The 19,367-nt window shown below is 35.8% G+C and overlaps 1 protein-coding gene across 1 annotated transcript in view; it reads left to right on the forward strand.

Moving 5' to 3' along the window:
* DMXL2 (Dmx like 2) overlaps positions 1-19,367 on the forward strand; it is a 177,999-nt gene that overhangs the window by 114,781 nt on the left and 43,851 nt on the right. The window contains exons 19-26 of the mRNA XM_007935172.2: positions 2,075-2,185; positions 4,757-4,926; positions 6,914-7,011; positions 7,458-7,623; positions 8,913-9,177; positions 13,157-14,217; positions 14,618-14,809; positions 16,819-16,895. Coding sequence (XP_007933363.1) covers positions 2,075-2,185; positions 4,757-4,926; positions 6,914-7,011; positions 7,458-7,623; positions 8,913-9,177; positions 13,157-14,217; positions 14,618-14,809; positions 16,819-16,895 — 2,140 coding nt within the window. The remainder of the gene's footprint in view (positions 1-2,074; positions 2,186-4,756; positions 4,927-6,913; positions 7,012-7,457; positions 7,624-8,912; positions 9,178-13,156; positions 14,218-14,617; positions 14,810-16,818; positions 16,896-19,367) is intronic.

Raw genomic sequence — 19,367 nt, forward strand, 5'->3', positions numbered from 1 at the left:
TAATATTTTAAAAATACCTAATCATTATGAAATTGTATACCATAGAACAAGATTTCCCAAAATAGTCTTAAAGATTTGTTGCATACTTAACATATTAGCATTTTTACTCTGGGACATTAAAAAAGTCAACATGTCAAAATATTTGAAAAATGGGTTAAACATTCTGAAACAAAATTAGGTAATTGGCCAAGCAATACAAAGATACCTTATCCTGGTCACAGTGAACATTCATGAGATAGGTAAAGCAGGAATGAATGTCTGCAATTCACATGGGAGAAATTGAAGCTCAAGGAATAAATGAGTTACAAATCTCAGTAAATGAAAACTTCCTTTTGTTCAGGTGAGACAACTTGGAGACAATCTTGACTCTGCTTTCTCTCAAACCACATACCCATCTGTTGGCAAATGGTATCAGTTTTACCATATCCAGAATCCAATAATTTCTCATCACTTTGATTGCTACTACTATGGTCCAAGTCACTGTCACCTCCTGCCTAATTTATTGTCATAGTACCCTTGTTGTTGTTGTTATGTGCTGTCAAGTCGGACCCGACTCATAGCAACCCCTTCTTCAGTTGCCGAGGCAGTATCACTACGGAAGTAGATTGCCCAACCTTCCTTCTGAGGAGTGGCTGGTGGGTTTGAACCACCAGCCTTCTGGTTAGCAGTCAAGTGCCTTAGGCACTATGCTACCAGAGCTCCTTAACTGATTCTATTCTTAGGTCCCCAGCCTGTTCTTTGTAGAATAGCCAGTGAGTGATTCTTTTCAAACAAAATCACATTAAGTCTCCTCTGCTCAACATGCAGCAGGACTTTCCATCTCACTGTAGTATAAAAGCCAAAATTCTTAAAAGACCCTAAATGATCTGTGCTCATTTCTGATCTACTATATTGACCTTGCTGTCCCACAAACACAACTGAAGCACACTCCTGATTAAGGGTTGTACACTCACTGTTCCCTCTGCATAGAATGTTCTTCCTCCAGATTTATGCAAGGCTCATTCCTTACCTCCTCAGATTTCTGCTGAAATGTTGTTACCTTATTAGAGAGTTCTTCCCCGGCAACCCTATATAAAGCAGAACCCCCTCCCCCCACCCACCGCCCAACTCCAGTACAGCCTGTCTCCCAATCCTGATTTACTTCTCTCCATAGCATTAATTTCTACTAGATACAGTATTTATGTGTGTGTATATTGTTTGTCTCCACCTCCTAAAATGTAATCTCCATGAGAGTGGCAAGTTTTCCTTATTCATAGCCCTATTTCCTATACCTAAAATATACCTTCCATGTAGTAGGTCCTTAATTTGTTGAATGAATGAATGAATGAACAGATCTAGCTAGCTAGATAGATAGATAGATATAGCTGGGGCTTCAACTTGGGGAATTTATTTTCTCCTAGAATATATTACTTGATTCATCCTTTTTTAATGCTTCCTATGTGGCAGTTACTGGTTTGGTACTATCAATACTTTTGTATTCCTTTTATTCAGCAGTGGCTATAGTTTTCATTTAATGTGTCACCCTTTCATATGTTTGTTCAACCTTCGGCTAAAAATAAATTTGTGGAATGAAGGTCACACAATGTTACATCCTTAATTTTGTAATGCTGACTAGTCTGGGAAAATAAAATCTCAAATTTTGATAGTACTATATTCAGTTGAGCTAACCAGGCTAGGAAAATGTTACCTATTTAATTATATAACAAATGTTTCACTTTAGTTACATGATTTCTGTCTTTAAATCTCATCTGAATTCATCATGTAGGAATATGTCTAACTCAGTACAGTGAATATGTTTTTTATTAGATTTTAAGATTTCATTTATTATGAGTAAATATAAATGCTCTTTTTGGTAGTAATAGTTAATTATATTTTCTCAGATCATTTTTCACTTAAGAGTTCTCATAATTCACATTTTTGTTGGAAAATTTATTGAAATGTTTACAGAGGAGTATATTAAAAATTATCTTCTATATTTTGAGATAAATTATTCTTACTGAGTTTATTTTCTAACTTTTATAGGCCTGTAGTCTATTACATTCCTTTCCTTAAACATTTTCTGTTTAAATCACAGGAAGAGACACATTAGACGAGTGTGGTTTGAGATACTTGTTAGCTATGCGCTTACACACATGCCTTTTGACTTCACTGCCTCCTTTATACCGAGTGCAGCTACTTCATCAAGGTATTCTATTTCTTTGAACCTTTGCACAACAGTACTGGAGTGATTGGTGTATCCATCATATTTGTGTGTAAACATAAGATAAATCCTTACATGCCTGCCTGTCACTAGCCTTAGGATCTGCCTAGTCACAGAGTAGCCATTTACCATTTTTTATGTATCTTTCAGCTCTATTCTGTGACTTTGCCTTATCTAGCTGAATGTTTTTCAGACTTTAGTCACTAAAGAACTATGTAGTAGCTCAGGGAGAAAATGTAGCGTTCTGGTTATAGTGCCGCTCTGACAAGAAATATACCACAAATGGGATGGCCTTAACAAACAGGAGTTTATTCTTACAATTTGGAGACTTTAAATCCAAGTTCAAAGTGCCAGGCTCTAGGGGCTGGGTGAAAGCGCCTCAACCTTGGGGTCCAGCTCTGCCTCCTGCTATTGCTCCTCTGGAGCTAGAGGTGTTTCTTCACTCAGACAGCTGCTGGCTGCTGAGGCCGAGAAGCCCCAAGGTTGACAAGTAAAAAGGCACAGTCCTGATGTTACCAAACCACACGGCAGGCCGTTAACTTAAGTCCATGGTAAGTCCCTAGGTCAGCAGAGCATAGCAGGCTGCTGAGCAATGACAAGACTACATGCAGGGTCCAAGCGTGCCATAGGCTAGATACCATTCCCAAGGCTTCTCCTTATATACAGGAAGCAGATCACATCCCAAAGGCAGCTACTCTGCTGCTTGTGGTAGATCCCACCATGGAGTTGATTACCAGTCTCCTCATGGGGAATAACTACCGTCAGCTGCCTAGCCACTCAACCAGGCCCAGCCAAGTTCACACACAAACATAACCATCACATGTAGTATGTATGAAGTTGTAACCTGTAAGGACTTTTTACATTATTCTTTCAAATTACAAATTTTAATCAGAAAAAGTATGCATTTTGCATTGTTATATAATAGAAATTTCTGAAGCAGAGTGTCAGTTATTTGATGCAGTAATTACTTCCTAAATCATATCAAGATTTAAATAGTGAGAAAATTAATGTATTTTAGGTTCTGAAAAACTAATTGATATTACTAATTTTTTCCCATTTTTTTTCCTCCTGAATTTGTAGTAGCAGCCAAGGCTTGTTGCATAACTTCTGTGATCTAGTTGTTTATAAATGGTAGCAATGGGAAATTTAAAAGATTTAATCTTTTTTTTTATTGTGATTTGGGTGAAAATTTACAGAACAAATTCACTTTCCATACAGCAGTTCACATATACTTTTGTCTCATGACATTGACCACAATTCACCACAATGCAACAGCTCCCCTGCCACTTCCTCCTGACTAAAAAATTTAATATTATTATATAAAATGGCCCTAATAATTTTTCCTTTTAAACTTCAAAAATAATTATTGTGAAGTAATAATTATTAGAAAAGTTTAAAAATACATGTGAAGTCTACATAGTGGTTGTTTATGAGAAAAATTGCATGTAGTAATAGATGGCCTTACAGCATTGAGAGGTCTGTGCTATAATAATGACTGTCATTGACCTCAGAAATTTCTGCTTCTAAAATGAATTTGTATATATGGCTACTTGAACTAGTGTGGCTTCTTTCCAGGGCTCCCCTGGATTTCTCCCAGCATTCCCACCATCTGTCACTACTCTGTGTAGTTCGCTTCCCTGATGTTTCCTCTTGACCTGCTCTAAGTAGAGTGGATTGTTAGGAATAGCTAAACTATTAATAAACAAACTGCCTGTACTTGCAAGTTTGATAGTATAACTGAGCCCATCTTATTGTTTCTAAGTATAGCTTAGATCCCTCCATCAGCCTTCTACCAGAGCAAAACATAATTTGCCATATAGCATCTGTATTAGGGAGCTAAGGAGTCCTTGGTGGGATAAATGATGAAGTGCTAGAGTACTAACCAAATGGTTGATGATTCAGACCCACCCAAAGGTGCCTCGGAAGTAAGGCCTGATAATCTGCTTCTGAAAGGTCACAACCTCGAAAACCATATGGAGCAGTTCTTTCTGCACAAATGGGTTACCGTGAGTTGGAATCTACTCAGTGACAACTAACAACAACAATACGAGGTAGCTAAACTTTTAACCCAAGGCACTAAAGACCTTATGACTGTGACTTCCCTCTGATAGTATCTGGAACTTTCATGAAGATTAGAGCTTCCGTGGCCAGAGGAAAGAACAGAACAGTTTTCAGTATTCAGTACTAAAGGATGTGGTCCTCAAGCAAGTGAAACTTAAAAACCACCCAGGCACATGGCCCCCGTGCTTTTGACTTGACCAAAGCTCTTGCTATTGATAAGTTTGGTGTACTTACATGTGAATGTATTAAAATGACCCAATATCAAAATATTTTCAGTGATTAAGCTTTAACATTGCTACTTCTGTGGGGAGAATAAAAACGGAGATGTATTTGGGCAGGGTATAGAGATTTTGGTTTTGTAAAATGATAACAGACTTCCTTTTATTCTTTCTACTTGGAAATTCTTTCCAGAATGAGTAAATACATTATATGTAAAAATTTCATTTTTGTTTTTTGATAGAGTTCTAAAAGTGATTATTTCATATTTCCAATTAGGTGTGTCTACATGCCATTTTGCCTGGGCTTTTCATTCTGAGGCTGAGGAAGAACTGATTAATATGATTCCTGCAATTCAGAGAGGGGACCCTCAGTGGTCTGAGTTAAGAGCTATGGGAATAGGTTGGTGGGTCAGGAATATTAACACTCTTCGAAGATGCATTGAAAAGGTAACTTGACATCATTGAATTATGAAGTTTAAAAAACAAAAAGAAGTATTTTCTTGAAGAAAGAAAGAAAAAAAAGATCTTCCAGAAAAGGAAAATAAATACTTGTAGTAGAGCTCTGGTAGCACAGTGCCTAAGACATTTGCTAACCAGAAGGTTGGTGGTTCAAACCCACCAGCCACTCTACGGAAGCAGGACTGGACAATCTACTTCCGTAAAGATCTACTGCCTTGGAAACCCAGTGGGGGTGGATCTGAGTCTCAATCAACTCAATGGCAGTGGGTTTTATTTTGTTTTTAGTGGGGAATTTCTTTGTATATCATGAAATTGTGAGAATTTTTAAATAAAATGTTTTGGGATTCCAAAAACTTGACCTTTATAAGATATCTGTGCAGTTTACTATCGGTTATTGTTTGTTACATATTTTTGCCTATGGAGTAGCAGTATTTTTTTTTGCAGTCAGTTGAGATGTGTCCTAATCTACAAAAACACAAAAATCTAAATTTAGAAAATAAACTTAAGTTCTTGTCAGTTATTTATATTACAGAGAAAAATCATTATTTTTATGAAAAGGATTCTCTGCATGGCTAGTTAAATAAATACCATGCTTAAAATATCAGTCAGTAAAAATAATTTTGATTTATGTGCATTTCAAGAACATTTGCTGTGACAGAAAATGAAACATGGCATTTTTTAAGACAGTTTTTCAGAATCAGATCTTGTCAGTTTTTACTTGATGAAGATTCCTTTTAGGACAAAAAAAAATTTTATTTGCTAGTGGAAGCTGAAAATTCTTTCAGTGTTGCAAAAATTAACAGAGGGCCCTCCCTCCTCTCTCTTCTGTCTTTGTAGCTTTCAACTTTATCATCAGTCAATTTGAGCTAATAAAATATCCATTGAGTTTTAATTGGTATGCCTTACAAATTACTGTTTTGCAGAAAATATCTCTGCATCTTTGTGAAATAAAATATGGTTTGTATGATATTGTGTCCAAAACAATGCAATTATATACAATGTTACTGACTTAATTTTTAAACTCTCACTGAGGTGATTGGTGCTACATAGAATTTATGCAAATTTATACAAATTTAGCAGCTTAGATTATATGACTGAAAGACTAGTTCCAATTATAATACATGGAGAATTATGTGTGTATTATAACTTTTTTTCTTGTTGTTTCTGGGACCTAAAATTTATAAATTCTTCAAAATAAAAGAGATCTAGTCTTACGTGTTTTAACTACATACGAGAAAGATTATGTTAATCTTTTAAAATTTTAAAAAATGGATTGAAAAGTACTAGAAAAGAATGATTAAAGAAATTATGTTTAAAAAAATACTGGAACATTTATTTTTGTCTTTAGTTTTTTAGAGGTGTGTATGTGTGTCATTGAAATTTATTCACAGATATCTATATCACTATTAGTTGGGAATCTTAAATTGTGAAATCACATACATGATAGAAATTAGCATTTTAGCTTTTACAAATATTAAGAAATTTAATAGGCTAAATTTTTAAAGAAAAGGTAACATCTATTGAATATTCTGCCTTCTTTATTATTCCCTGTGTTAGACAGTTTTGTTACTACCTGGGTTCTGATCCCTTTTCACCCCTTGCTTTGTGACTTAGGTACTTAACTGTTCACTGTTTTCACCTTCTTTGATTGTAAAATGGGAATAATATTAGTATCTCATGGGTTGTAGTGATTCAGTAAGATATATGAAAAGTGCTTAGACTGATACCTGGTATATGATGAGTAGTCAGTAAATGTTAACTGCTATTACTGTTTTTATTATAATTACCAGCATGGAAATGGTTCTCTCTAGGACCATGTATTGTAAATTATTGGAGATTGTGGAATAGAGCCAACTTTTTCCATCTCAGTAGTTTCTGTCAGCCTTGGGAGTAGCAAAAAATAATTTGTTGTTGATTGATTGATTGTAATTCTATCAAATAGTTCATTTGCTATAATGTTTCATTTACTGTTTAGGTTGCTAAAGCTTCTTTTCAAAGGAACGGTGATGCCTTGGATGCTGCATTGTTCTATCTTTCAATGAAGAAGAAGGCAGTAGTGTGGGGTTTGTTTAGGTAAGCTGCATCAACACTTAACATGATTTAATGGAACAAAGATTGCATTGAGAATCAGAAGCTTAGCGCTTTTGAAGTTATTGAGATAAATGAACTTGGCCAAAGCAGTTTAATTCTTTGTGCTTTGGTTCCTTCATCTGTAAAAAATGAGCAAAATATCTTTTTAGCTTTACCTATAGGGTGGGATGGTGTACAAAAAAGTTGATGAAAGCACTTTGGAAAGTAAAAAATGCTTATGCTTCCTATTTGTGTATGGGTAAGGCATTGTTATAGTAGCTTTCTGTATTAGAAGTGAAGTTTGATATCGAATACCTATCACTGAAGTCACTGTTTTTCCTTTAGATGGATATTTGAGTTACTTTGTTTCCTATTTTCACACATTCTGTAAAGGACTCATAATATTTTAAATTTGGCTTCACCACTGATGTTTGTGCTCCGGTTCCCAGGTCACAGCATGATGAAAAGATGACGACATTTTTCAGCCACAACTTTAATGAAGATAGATGGCGTAAAGCTGCTTTGAAAAATGCTTTTTCTTTACTTGGAAAACAACGCTTTGAACAATCTGCTGCTTTTTTCTTGTTAGCTGGTTCATTGAAAGATGCCATAGAGGTATAAATAGAAAACGTGCTATGAAATACTTGTTAAGAAGTTGAAAACCTGAAAGTGTCTTTTTTCTTGGTCGTATGTTTGTTAGGACAGAGATTACTTACAAGTTGCTAAACTTAAATGAGTGGCACTGTGGTAAATGAAATTATGAATAATATTAAGAAATAAAAGGAAATGAAACATTTTATGTAGGGCATATTGCATTTCAAGATAATGTATAAAATGTGTGAAAAATGGCAAAAAATGATTTATGAACATCATCTTGATTATCATGTGTTTCTGAACTATATAGGCCACAGTCTCCCTATCCACTGCAGAAAGGCAGATACTTGTTTCTTCTAAATGAAATATATCATCGATAAAGAACTAAAATTACAACCTGCACTGTTTGATAATAATGTTACCTAGATATTGGAAAATGGAAAATGAATGTGAGGAGATAAAACTGCTTTTTTTTTTTTGGATATATAATTCTGAGAGCTGATTAATAGAGTAATTACAAATGTTTCTATGTATTATGTCTTCCTCTCACTATACTTAATCTCATTATAAACAATCCAAGTAGGTGAAGGAAAAAGAGGAATAGAAATAATACATGAAAGAACAAAGGAAATATTCAAGAAAGTGACAGTACTTTAAATTTTCAGTATTATCTCAGGCATATGATTTGTAAAACAACAAATGCTTATAACTTTGAAATGGGAAGTTTAGCCTAAAAGATATTAAAGCAAAGAAGAGAGCTATTGATTGATGAGAAACCCTCATATTGCCTAGATCATCCAAATTCTCAATGTCAGAAGTTATATGAGAATGTAAGTTCTCAGACATAGGAATAGAATGTGTGGATTTATTTCATAATGCATACTTATTTGCTGCGTAAATGGAAGGTCCTTTGAAAATAGTAATAATCATTGTGATATGGAAATATTTTTAGAAACCCAGGAGAATTGATAAATAAATTGAAGTGTCATAAGTGATGTTTAATTTAAAAACTAATGTTATTTATTTAACTTGACGTAAGTTGGAGATGATGTTGATATACTTTGTTTCATTCTTATTTTATAAATGATCTTTCTAGGTTAGAAGCTACTTAGTGCTAATCTGTTATTCTTATTGTTGCTGTTTCTTACTCTTTTATTATTTAACTACTTTCCACTGTCTCTACCCCTGTGCCCCTCTTCCCCCCATAAGAAAGAATATAAATGGTAAATAATTTTAGGATATAGGTGGAATGGTTCATCTCTCTAAATAAGTATCGTTAAATGAGTATTTCTAAATATTTAAATTTACAGGTATGTCTTGAAAAAATGGAAGATATTCAGCTTGCCATGGTTATTGCCCGTTTATATGAATCTGAATTTGAGACTTCGTCCACTTATATATCCATTTTAAATCAGAAGATTTTGGGTTGCCAAAAGGATGGCTCAGGATTCAATTGCAAAAGACTCCATCCTGATCCTTTTTTGCGTAGTCTTGCCTATTGGATAATGAAAGATTATACCCGAGCTTTGGACACATTACTGGAACAAACACCAAAGGCAGAGGATGAATATCAAGGTAAAATATTTTGTGTGTTTCTCTATATTCTTTATTATTTAACTTAGATTTTAAAAAACAGTCATTACCAAGTTTACTTTCCAAGTTAGAAAAATTATCAAAATTTCTTCCATGGCTAAAGGATTACTCACTTTGTTGTTGTTAGGTGCCGTTGAGTCATCTCCGACTCATAGTGACCCTATGCACAGCAGAATGAAATACCACCCAGTCCTGTGCCAGCCCCATGATCCTTGCTATACCTGAGCCCATTGTTGTAGCCACGGTGTCAGTCCATCTTGTTGAGGGCCTTTCCCTTTTTCGTTGACCCTCCACTTTACCATGGGAGCTCTGATGGGGTAGTGCCAAAGGTACTTGACTGTTAACCAGAAGGTTGGTGGTTCAAACCCACCAGCCACTACTTCCTTAGAGATACCTCCTTGGAAACCCAAGGAGGGGTCACTATGGGTTAAATCCGACTCGACAGCACTTAACAACAATAACAATCACTTTACCAAGCATGATATCCTTCTCCAGGGAATGGTCCCTTCTTAGAATATGATCAAAGTAGGTGAGATGAAATCTGGCCATTGCTTCCAAGGAGCATTCCAGCTGTACCTCTTCCAGGGCAGATTTTTTAGTTCTTTTAGCAGTCCATGGTCCTTTCAGAATTCTTTGCCAACACCACAACTCAAAAGCATCAACCCTCCTTCGGTCTTCCTTATTCATTGTCCAGCTCTCACATGCATATGAGGCAATTGAAAATACCAGGGCCTGTGTCAGGTGCACCTTAGTCTTCAAGGAGGTACCTTTGCTCTTCAGCACTTGAAAGAGGTCTTTCAATATATTCAATATATTACTCATGGACTTTTTCAGTATTGCATCTTGAGGCTTAAAGTTTTTCTTCAGTTATTTCAGCTTGAAAAATGCCAAGTGTGTTCTTCCCTTTTGGCTTTCCAACTCCTTATCTTTGCATATTTCATTATAATAATGACTTTGTCTCCTCGAGCTGCTCTTTGAAATCTTCTGTTCAGCTCTTTTATCTTATCATTTCTTCCATTTGCTTTAGCTCCTCTTCATTCAAGGGCAGGTTTCAGAGTCTCTTCTAACATCCATTTTGGTCTTTTCTTCCTTTCCTGTAGCATAGTGCCTAAGGCACTTACTTGACTGCTAACCAGAAGGCTGGCGGTTCAAACCCACCAGCCACTCCTCAGAAGGAAGGTTGGGCATTCCTACTTCCATAGTGATACTGCCTCGGAAACCCAAGGAGGGGTCGCTATGAGTCGGGGCTGACTCGATGGCAAACAACAACAACAACATTACTTTCTTCATGGATGATATTCTTGATTTCATCCCACAGTTCCTCTGATTTTTGGTCATTGGTGTTCAATTCATCAAATCTGTTCTTTAGACAGTCTCTAAATTCAGGAGAGATATATTCAAGAGCATACTTTGGCTCTCGTGGACTTGTTTTGTCTTCAGCTTCAGCTTGAACTTGCATATGAGCAGTTGATGGTCTGTTCCACAGTCAACTCTGGCCTTGTTTTGGCTGAAGATACTGAGCTTTTCCATCGCCTCTTCCCACAAATGTAGTCAGTCCGATTCCTGTATACTTCATCTGGTGAAGTCCACGTGTGTAGCCACTGTTCATGGTGTTGAAGAAAAGGTATTTGCAATGAGTAAGTTGATGGTCTGGCAAAATTCTATCATGTCATCTCCAGCATTATGTCTATCACCAAGGCCAAATTTTCCAACTATCGGTGATTCTTCTTTGTTTCCAACTTTTGTATTCCAATCAGAGTGATAATCAGCATATCTTGATTACACATTTGGTCATTTTCAGACTGCAGAAGTTGATAAAAATCTTCAATTTCCTTATCTTTGGCTTTGGCAGTTGGTGCGTAGATTTGAATAATAGTAGTATTAACTGGCCTTCCTTGTAGGCATATGGATATTATCCTATGACTGACAGCATTGTACTTCAAGATAGATCTTGAAACATTCTTTGTGATGATAAATGCCAAGCCATTCCTCTTTAATTTGTCATTCTGAGAATAGTAGATCATATGGTCATCTGATTCAAAATGGCCAAAACCAGTCCATTTCAGCTTACTAATGCCTAGGATATTAATCTTTATGTGTTCCATTTCATTTTGACAACTTCCAGTTTTCCTAGATTCATACTTCATACATTCCATGTTCCAGTTATTAGTAGATGTTTGTAGTTGTTTCTTCTCATTTTGAGTCATGACACATCAGCAAATGGAGGTCTTGAAAGCTCTACTTTATCTATATCATTAAGGTTGGCTTTATTCTGATAAGGCAGCTCTTTCCCAGTCATATTTTGAGTGCCTTCCAACCTGAGGGGCTTATCTTCTGGCACTGTATTGGACAGCATTTCAGGGCTATTCATAGTTTTCCAGACTGTGATTCACTGCTGTTCATAAGGTTTTCACTGGCCAATTCTTTGAGAAGTAGATGGTCCCTTCTTTCTTCCAAGTCTGTCTTAGTCTGGAATCTTCGCTGAAATCCATCCACCATGGGTAACCCTGCTGTCATTTGAAACACTGGTGGCACAGCCTCCAGCCTCACAGCAACATGCAAGCCATCACAGTATGATGGACTGACAGGCAAGTTTGTTTCCCTTAGTTGTTCCAACCTGCTCCACTCACTTCCTGGCCTTTCCCCTACCTGTTCCAGTCATCTGCCCTGGCTGCCATTTTGCCTGGGGGTTCTCCCCTTACTCATTTCCCAACTGTAATTGAATCTGTCATGTTGTTATCATAATTTTAGTAGTACTACGAAGGCTTCAGACACATTTTTACTCTCAAAGTCATGTATTAAAATACAGAAGATTATCATATTATTATAATTTCATATGTATTAAACTAAAACTTACTGATTGTTTGCCCTCTTATATGAATTTTTCCACATGGTCATATGCCCAGCTTTTTTTTTTAAAGTAGTAATGCGATATTACACATATTAGTTTAGTTCATGAGGCTGGAAAAACTTGATCCTAGTGTGGTAAATTTTCTTTACTCTTCATTATCCTAGATAATTGAGATTTTTATTTTAAGCATCAGAAGAATATTTATCAGCATTGTTTGTAGTAACATCAACAGCAGAGAGAACATTCTAAATAGTCATTAATAGAGGAACTATTAAATAAATATATAAAGCCAAGATATTTTCAGTGAAACCTAACATCTTTCCTTGCCCTCATCTTCTCTGTTTCCTCCTCCATTTTTAGAGAACCAATTAAAAAACATTTTTTTTTGTCCTTCCATTTAAAAATTACAAGCAAGTGTGTGTGTATGTGTGTTTATAGCCCTTCTTCCCTTTCTTAGATAACAGGTAATATGCTATGTATATTTTTTCCTGGACATCACTCCATAAAAACCTATGCCATCAAATCAGTTCTGACTCATAGCAACCCTACAGGACAGAGGAGAACTGCCCCATAGAATTTCCAAGCTATAATCTTTATGGAAGGAGCTCTGGTGGCTCAGTGGGTAAGACATTTGGCTGCTAACCAGATGGTCAATGGTTCAAACCTACCAGCTGCTCAACAGGAGGAAGATGTGGCAATCTATTTCTGTAATGATTTGCAGCCTCAGAAACCCTATGGGGATGGCTATGATTAAGAATTGACTTGAGGGCAGTGGGTTTGGTTTTTTGGTTTAATCTTTTTGGAAGCATACTGCCATATCTTTCTCCTGCAGAGTGGCTGGTGGGTTTAAACTGCGTACCTTTCAGTTAGCAACTGATTGCTTAGCCATTGCATCACCAAGGCTCTTTGCATCACTTTGTAGCAGCATATAAGGAGGTTGTTTGTTTTAACTGTGTAGTTCTGCATTGTGTGGGTGTACCATAATTTAACCTATCCTAGGTTAATATTTCAGTATCCTCTTTTTGAAAAAATATGACAAATTCTATTCTTTTTTAATAGAAGTATAGATTAACACAATACCTTGCGATTGTATCTGTTTGATTTCTGTAGTTATCATCAAATCTTGTAACCCAGTGGTGTTTAGTTTTTACAACTACCTTCGAACTCATCCTTTACTTATTCGAAGAAACCTCGCCTCCCCTGAAGGAACTTTGGCAACCTTAGGGCTCCAAACTGAGAAAAACTTTGTTGATAAAATTAACCTCATAGAAAGAAAATTATTCTTTACCACTGCAAATGCTCATTTTAAAGTTGGGTGCCCTGTTTTAGCCTTGGAAGTACTGTCTAAAATTCCAAAAGTAACAAAAATATCTGCAAAAAAAGATCAGCCTGACTTTATCTCTAAAATGATGGGTGATGTACCTTCAGGATCACAAACTCTGAGAGATGGGGATGGAAGTTCTAGCATTGATTGGTCAAATGCAGCTTCATCACAGATTGACTGGAGTCAGCCAATGGTAAAAGTTGATGAGGAACCTCTTAATCTTGATTGGGGTGAAGAGCATGATAGTGCCTTAGAAGAAGAGGAGGAAGATGGTGTTGGTTTAGTAATGAAAAGTCCAGATGACAGGAGAAAAGATCAGAAAGTCCCAGACCCTAGTATGTTACTGACTCCTCAGGAAGAGGAGTCTCTTGAAGGTGATACTGAAGTCGATGTGATTGCTGAACAACTAAAATTCAGAGCCTGTTTAAAGATTCTCATGACTGAATTAAGAACATTGGCCACAGGTTATGAAGTAGATGGAGGAAAACTCAGATTTCAACTCTATAACTGGCTTGAAAAGGAAATTGCTGCCTTGCATGAGATATGTAATCATGAATCAGTTATTAAAGAATATTATGGTAAAACATACTCCAAAGAAGAGAGTGATCTTCTAGATCAGGAAGAAATGGTGGACAAACCAGATATTGGTTCCTATGAGCGTCACCAGATAGAAAGACGAAGATTGCAGGCTAAACGAGAACATGCAGAAAGACGCAAGTTATGGTTGCAGAAAAACCAAGATCTCCTAAGGGTTTTTCTTAGTTACTGTAGCCTTCATGGAGCCCAAGGTGGTGGTCTGGCCTCAGTAAGGATGGAACTCAAATTTTTGCTACAAGAATCCCAGCAGGTATGAACAACCTTTTTATTTACAATCTAGGTTATTTTTAGTCATTTCGGTAGCTCTTCCAGTTATAGCTAAAAACCTTTTCACTAGTTAATCTAAATATGTTCAGCTCCTCTATTTATAGGAGCCATATATTTTCACTAAAGTTTGGTAATTAGGTGTAGTTTAAAAGCTTGAAAGTATGTGTCATACTCATCTCTGTAATTTTCTGCATCTAGCATAGCTCTTGGTACCTACTAGATGTTCAATTAATTTTTGTGGAATTAATGAATAAGTAAATGAACATGTTGCTTTTATTCTGTGTCTATCACCAGTATTTTATCAGATAATTATTAATTATTTTTTATTCTTCATTCATTTTAATTGCTTTGGAAAAAAAATGAAAATGCACTGTCACCCACAGGAAACTACAGTAAAGCAGCTCCAGTCTCCACTACCATTGCCTACTACCCTACCTCTGCTTTCAGCAAGTATTGCTTCAACAAAAACAGTCATAGCTAATCCTGTATTATACTTAAATAATCACATCCATGATATACTTTATACTATTGTTCAGATGAAGACACCACCTCACCCCAATGTTGAAGATGTGAAGGTAATGTAAAGTTTGTGATCATTTGATATTGCACACACTGAGAGGATCAATATGTTATAATTATCTTGCAATTTGAATTTAGAGGGAGTATTTTAGAGTACTTTGGTGGGCTAACTTTTCACTCCCAATTAGTTCAAGATTATTTGTCCAATAAAGGTAATTTAAAAGTAAGTATTCTCATTTTTGGAAAAGTTATTGCCTTCTTTTACGACAGGCAAATCTTTTTTGGTAGTAAAATGAATTTTCTAGGCAGTATCCTTGCCACAGTTAGATCCATTCCCCTTAAATGAACCATTAGGTTAGAAATATATGTAACTGTTTGCTTACATGCCAAGGTATTGTGAAGATGTAAGTTGGGGAGTACCTGGGAGAGAACCATGAGTGATCAGAAATGTCCCAGAGAAAGTATCTTCATTACTGTTTCCCTGGTGATTGTATTTGTTGGAGGACTATGTAATAGTTAAGAGGTCTGGTGGCACAGTGGTTAAGCCTTCGGCTGCTCACTGAAAGCTTGGCAGTTTGAGCCACCAGCTGCTCTGTGGTGTGCCAGTCTGCTTCCGTAAATATTTACAGCCTTGGAAACCCTGTGGGGATAGTTCCACTCTCTTCTATAGGGTCTCCATGAGTTAGAATTGACTTGATGGCAACGAGTTTTTGGGTTTTGTATGTAATTGTTAGGGAAAATCAGAGTTTTGACAGTTATTGCCCAAAATTAAACCTTATGCTCTGCTCTGAGAATTTAAATACTGATGCGTTCCAGGAAATACTAGGGAGCTGGGCAACATCTGGGGAGTTGTTCAGACTTCCACTGTAATAGCCAAAGCTTCTTTGTGCTGTGCTTTTTTTTCCTGGTTTCAGATGTTGATACCATCTCAAGTCCTTTAACGTTTTTATTTTGTGTTTTTTTTTTCATTTGAAAGGGACATTCAATCTCCGGTAGTGCATTTTTTCTAAAGACCCAAGACTTACTGATCATGTCAATCTATTAGAGACCATAGCGTGAATTAATTTATTTTGGTGTTTTTGCAGAAAGCCTACTGTCGTAGAGTTAATTCCAACTCATAATGACCCTATAGGACAGAGTAGAACTTGCTCCATTAGAGTTTCCAAAGATATAAATATTTATGAAAGCAGACTGCCACATCTTTCCCCCACAGAGCGACTGGTGGGTTTGAACCCAACCTTTTGGTTAGTAGCCAGATGCCTTAACCACTATGCAAACAGAGCTCCTTCATGTTTTAGCAGAGACTTATTTGCCAGCTGGATTTGGGTATATAGAAAAGCATAACATGCGTTTAAACTCTAAGTAAATTTTCTAATTCCTAGAAACTTGGATAAGGCTTTCAAAGAGTAATTTGGATAAGGCTTTCACAGAGTGTGAAACTGTTTCTAAGGTCCCTTCAAATTTTAGGATTTTCTGAGTCTAAAAATGTTAATTCAGTGTGGCATTTTAGGATGTGGTTTTTATATTATATTGTTAATTTTTTAATTTTGTAAATTTAAGATTCTAAAATGATAGTCTACTCATGAGTATTAAGTAAGTCACCTTCTGGAGAATCAGACATTTCACACAGTAATTGATATATTTACTAAACAGATTTAATTCATTCTTATTGATCAGATCAATTCTTTATTTTCATCCCGACAAACTTAAATTAAAGCTCTGGAAATTCTATGCTTGCTTTGATTCTGATGATTTTGGAATGTTTCTATGTAAGCTAATCTTTAATAAGCTAGGACAAGACCCAGTGCTATGAACACTGGCACTTTGCTCTGAACCTGGTAAATGGAAGGCTCACAGTAAGTAAATATTTCAAGATGTGTCTGAATTGGCTTTTTGTGGGCTATATATAAAGATGGGTGAGTGTTATTTTAGAATTTGACAGCAGTTTGAGGATCCAGTCTTACTTATGATATTGCTAGTTTCCTGAGTACTTTCTAATTTTTAAAGTATAACTATTGTATAGAAATGTTAGTATGCAATGTAATTCTGGCTGTTTTGGTTTTAGGTGCACACACTGCATTCACTAGCAGCATCACTTTCTGCATCAATTTACCAAGCATTATGTGACAGTCATAGCTACAGGTAAAAAAAAAAAAAAAAAAAAAAAAATCACCCAAAATAGTCCTAATACAGCAAAAAACAATAAACTATTCCAGAATTGTATTAAAGTTTTGTTTCCTAGGGACTGAAAACTCCCCAAATATAATTGCCATCTTATATTTGGTAAAAGAATCAGAAATAAAATAATTATTTGTTCAGTTTAGTTCTCACCTGGCAACAATAGGGAAATATAGAAAATTACAGATAATAAATGGTAATTAACATCATTACCATCTTTTTTTGCTCTCAAGAAAAGAAGTTCACTGTCCAAAGTAATTTATGATGTAAAGTTTTCTAATTTTTTTCCCCTTAGGAATTATTTCAGTTACCATTAGATTAACTTCTGTTTGTTTAATTAGTTTTCAGTTGAAAGAGGAATTACTTTTGAAAAATGAAAAAGTATGTTCCTAAAATGGAATTATTAAAATCAATTTTACTTATCCATCTATGTATACTGTAAAAGTCTTTGGAATGATAGAAGTTAGAAGTAATGGTTTGAATTTTTCTAAATGAATTGCCTTCATCATTGTATACATTGCATTTTAGTGTCTAGGGAAATGTAAGCCCTACAAAATTGATCACTTGGAAACATGAGCCAGATTTAAATTACTTATATGAATAAATAAAAAGTTTATAATGTAAGTAGATTCACATTAAATCTATTATTAGACATGTTAGATTTTTTTGAGATGGATAAGTTTAGCAGCCTTTTATGATAATGCATAAGGAATCACCCTCTCAAAATGGTCTGTGCTCTGATTTTAACCCAATTATTCCATGTCTAAATAGCGCCCAAAGATTTGGAAATGTAAAAAAAAAAAAAAAAAGTTGATTCAGCTGACTGCCATCATCTTAATAATCCAAGACAACTTGCTGCTTGAGATCAGTCACTGGTTAAAATGGTGCCAATTGAGAAATCAAAGATATATATATATATATATATATATATATATATATATATATATAGTTTAAATGTATATTTCCCAATCTTTAGTCTATGATTGACTCTCAGAAAGTAACCTTTTTTTGTTTTGTTTTGTTTTTGTGATTTGAATGAAAGTTTACAAATCAGTTTTCCATTCAACAATTCATACACTTTTTATTTCATGAAGTTGATTGCAGTCTCTACAATGTAACAGCACTCTTCCCGTTTCCTCCCTGTGTTTACCATGTCCATTTGTTCTTCTTTCCTATCCCGTCCTGCCTTCTAAGCTTTATCCTTGGGCCAGTGCTGCCCTTTCTATCTTATACCATGGATTGTGCTGAGTGTGTTTACTTCTCTTGTGTCTGTCATGAGTACAGTTCCAGGCTTGAAGAACATCTAAGGGCCATAAATTCAGTGGTTCCACCAGTCTCTCTCAGACCAGTAGGCTGGTCCCTTTTGTGATTTTGAGTTTTGTTCTACATTTTTCTCCTACAATAATTGGGACCTCCTACTGTAACCCCTTTAAGACTGTTCAGCAGTGGTAGCCAGGCACTATCTAGTTCTTCTAGTCTCAGGGTTGTGAAGGCTGGTATTCATGTAGACCATTAGTCCTTTGGACTAATTATTTCCATGCATCTTTGAATTTCTTCACTCTTCTTTGCTCTGGATAATGAGAGACTAAGAGTTGCACCTTAGATGGACACTCAAGCTTTTAAGATCCCAGCCACTATTCACAAAAGTAGAATGTAGAACATTGTCTTTGTGTATTGTGTTATGCTATTTGACTTTGATATCCCCTACAACTATAATCCTGAGTCCACAGGCCCTATAACTCACTGCCTCTAGGTGTTTGGTTATACTAGGAAGTTTTCTTAACTTTGCTCCTTTTGTTCTACTACATAAAAAAACTAAACCAATCCCATTGCCATCAAATCTATTCCAATTCATAGCGACCCCCGTTGGTTTTCCAAGGTGGTAAATCTTTACAGAAGTAGATTGCCCCATCTTCTGCAGAGCAGCTGGTGGATTTTTGAACCACCAACCTTCTGATTAGCAGTCAAATGTGTTAGGCACTGTGCTTTACTATGTACATGGATATATTTATAGCACATACAAATACATATGTAGAAATATCATCTGCTATGCCTGTGTATGGTCATGGGTGTAGTCTCATTTGCCTACCCACACCTGTTCTTCTTGCCTATATGCCTTTGTATCTACTTGTAGATTGGTGTTTGTGTTTTCTGATAATGCAGGATTGTGTATGTAGTAGCATTTACCTTTGTTGTCTGAACCTTTTTCCTTAGTGATATTGTGGTGGTCACCCGGCATATATTGCCTTCCAATAAGTGTCTGCAGCCAATTCAATATGTGTCTCTTACCTGTCTATCAGTTTCTCTCCCTCCCTTCCCATCCCTGGTAACCAACAAAGTTTTTTTTTTCTGTGTGCAAACTTTTCCTTGACTTTTATAATAGTGGACTTATACAATATTTGTTCTTTTGTCATTGACTTACTTCACTCAGTGCGA

Source organism: Orycteropus afer, unplaced genomic scaffold, assembly GCF_000298275.1.
Source record: "Orycteropus afer afer isolate SDZICR_OR568_19922 unplaced genomic scaffold, OryAfe1.0 scaffold00026, whole genome shotgun sequence".
Lineage (NCBI taxonomy): Eukaryota > Metazoa > Chordata > Mammalia > Tubulidentata > Orycteropodidae > Orycteropus > Orycteropus afer.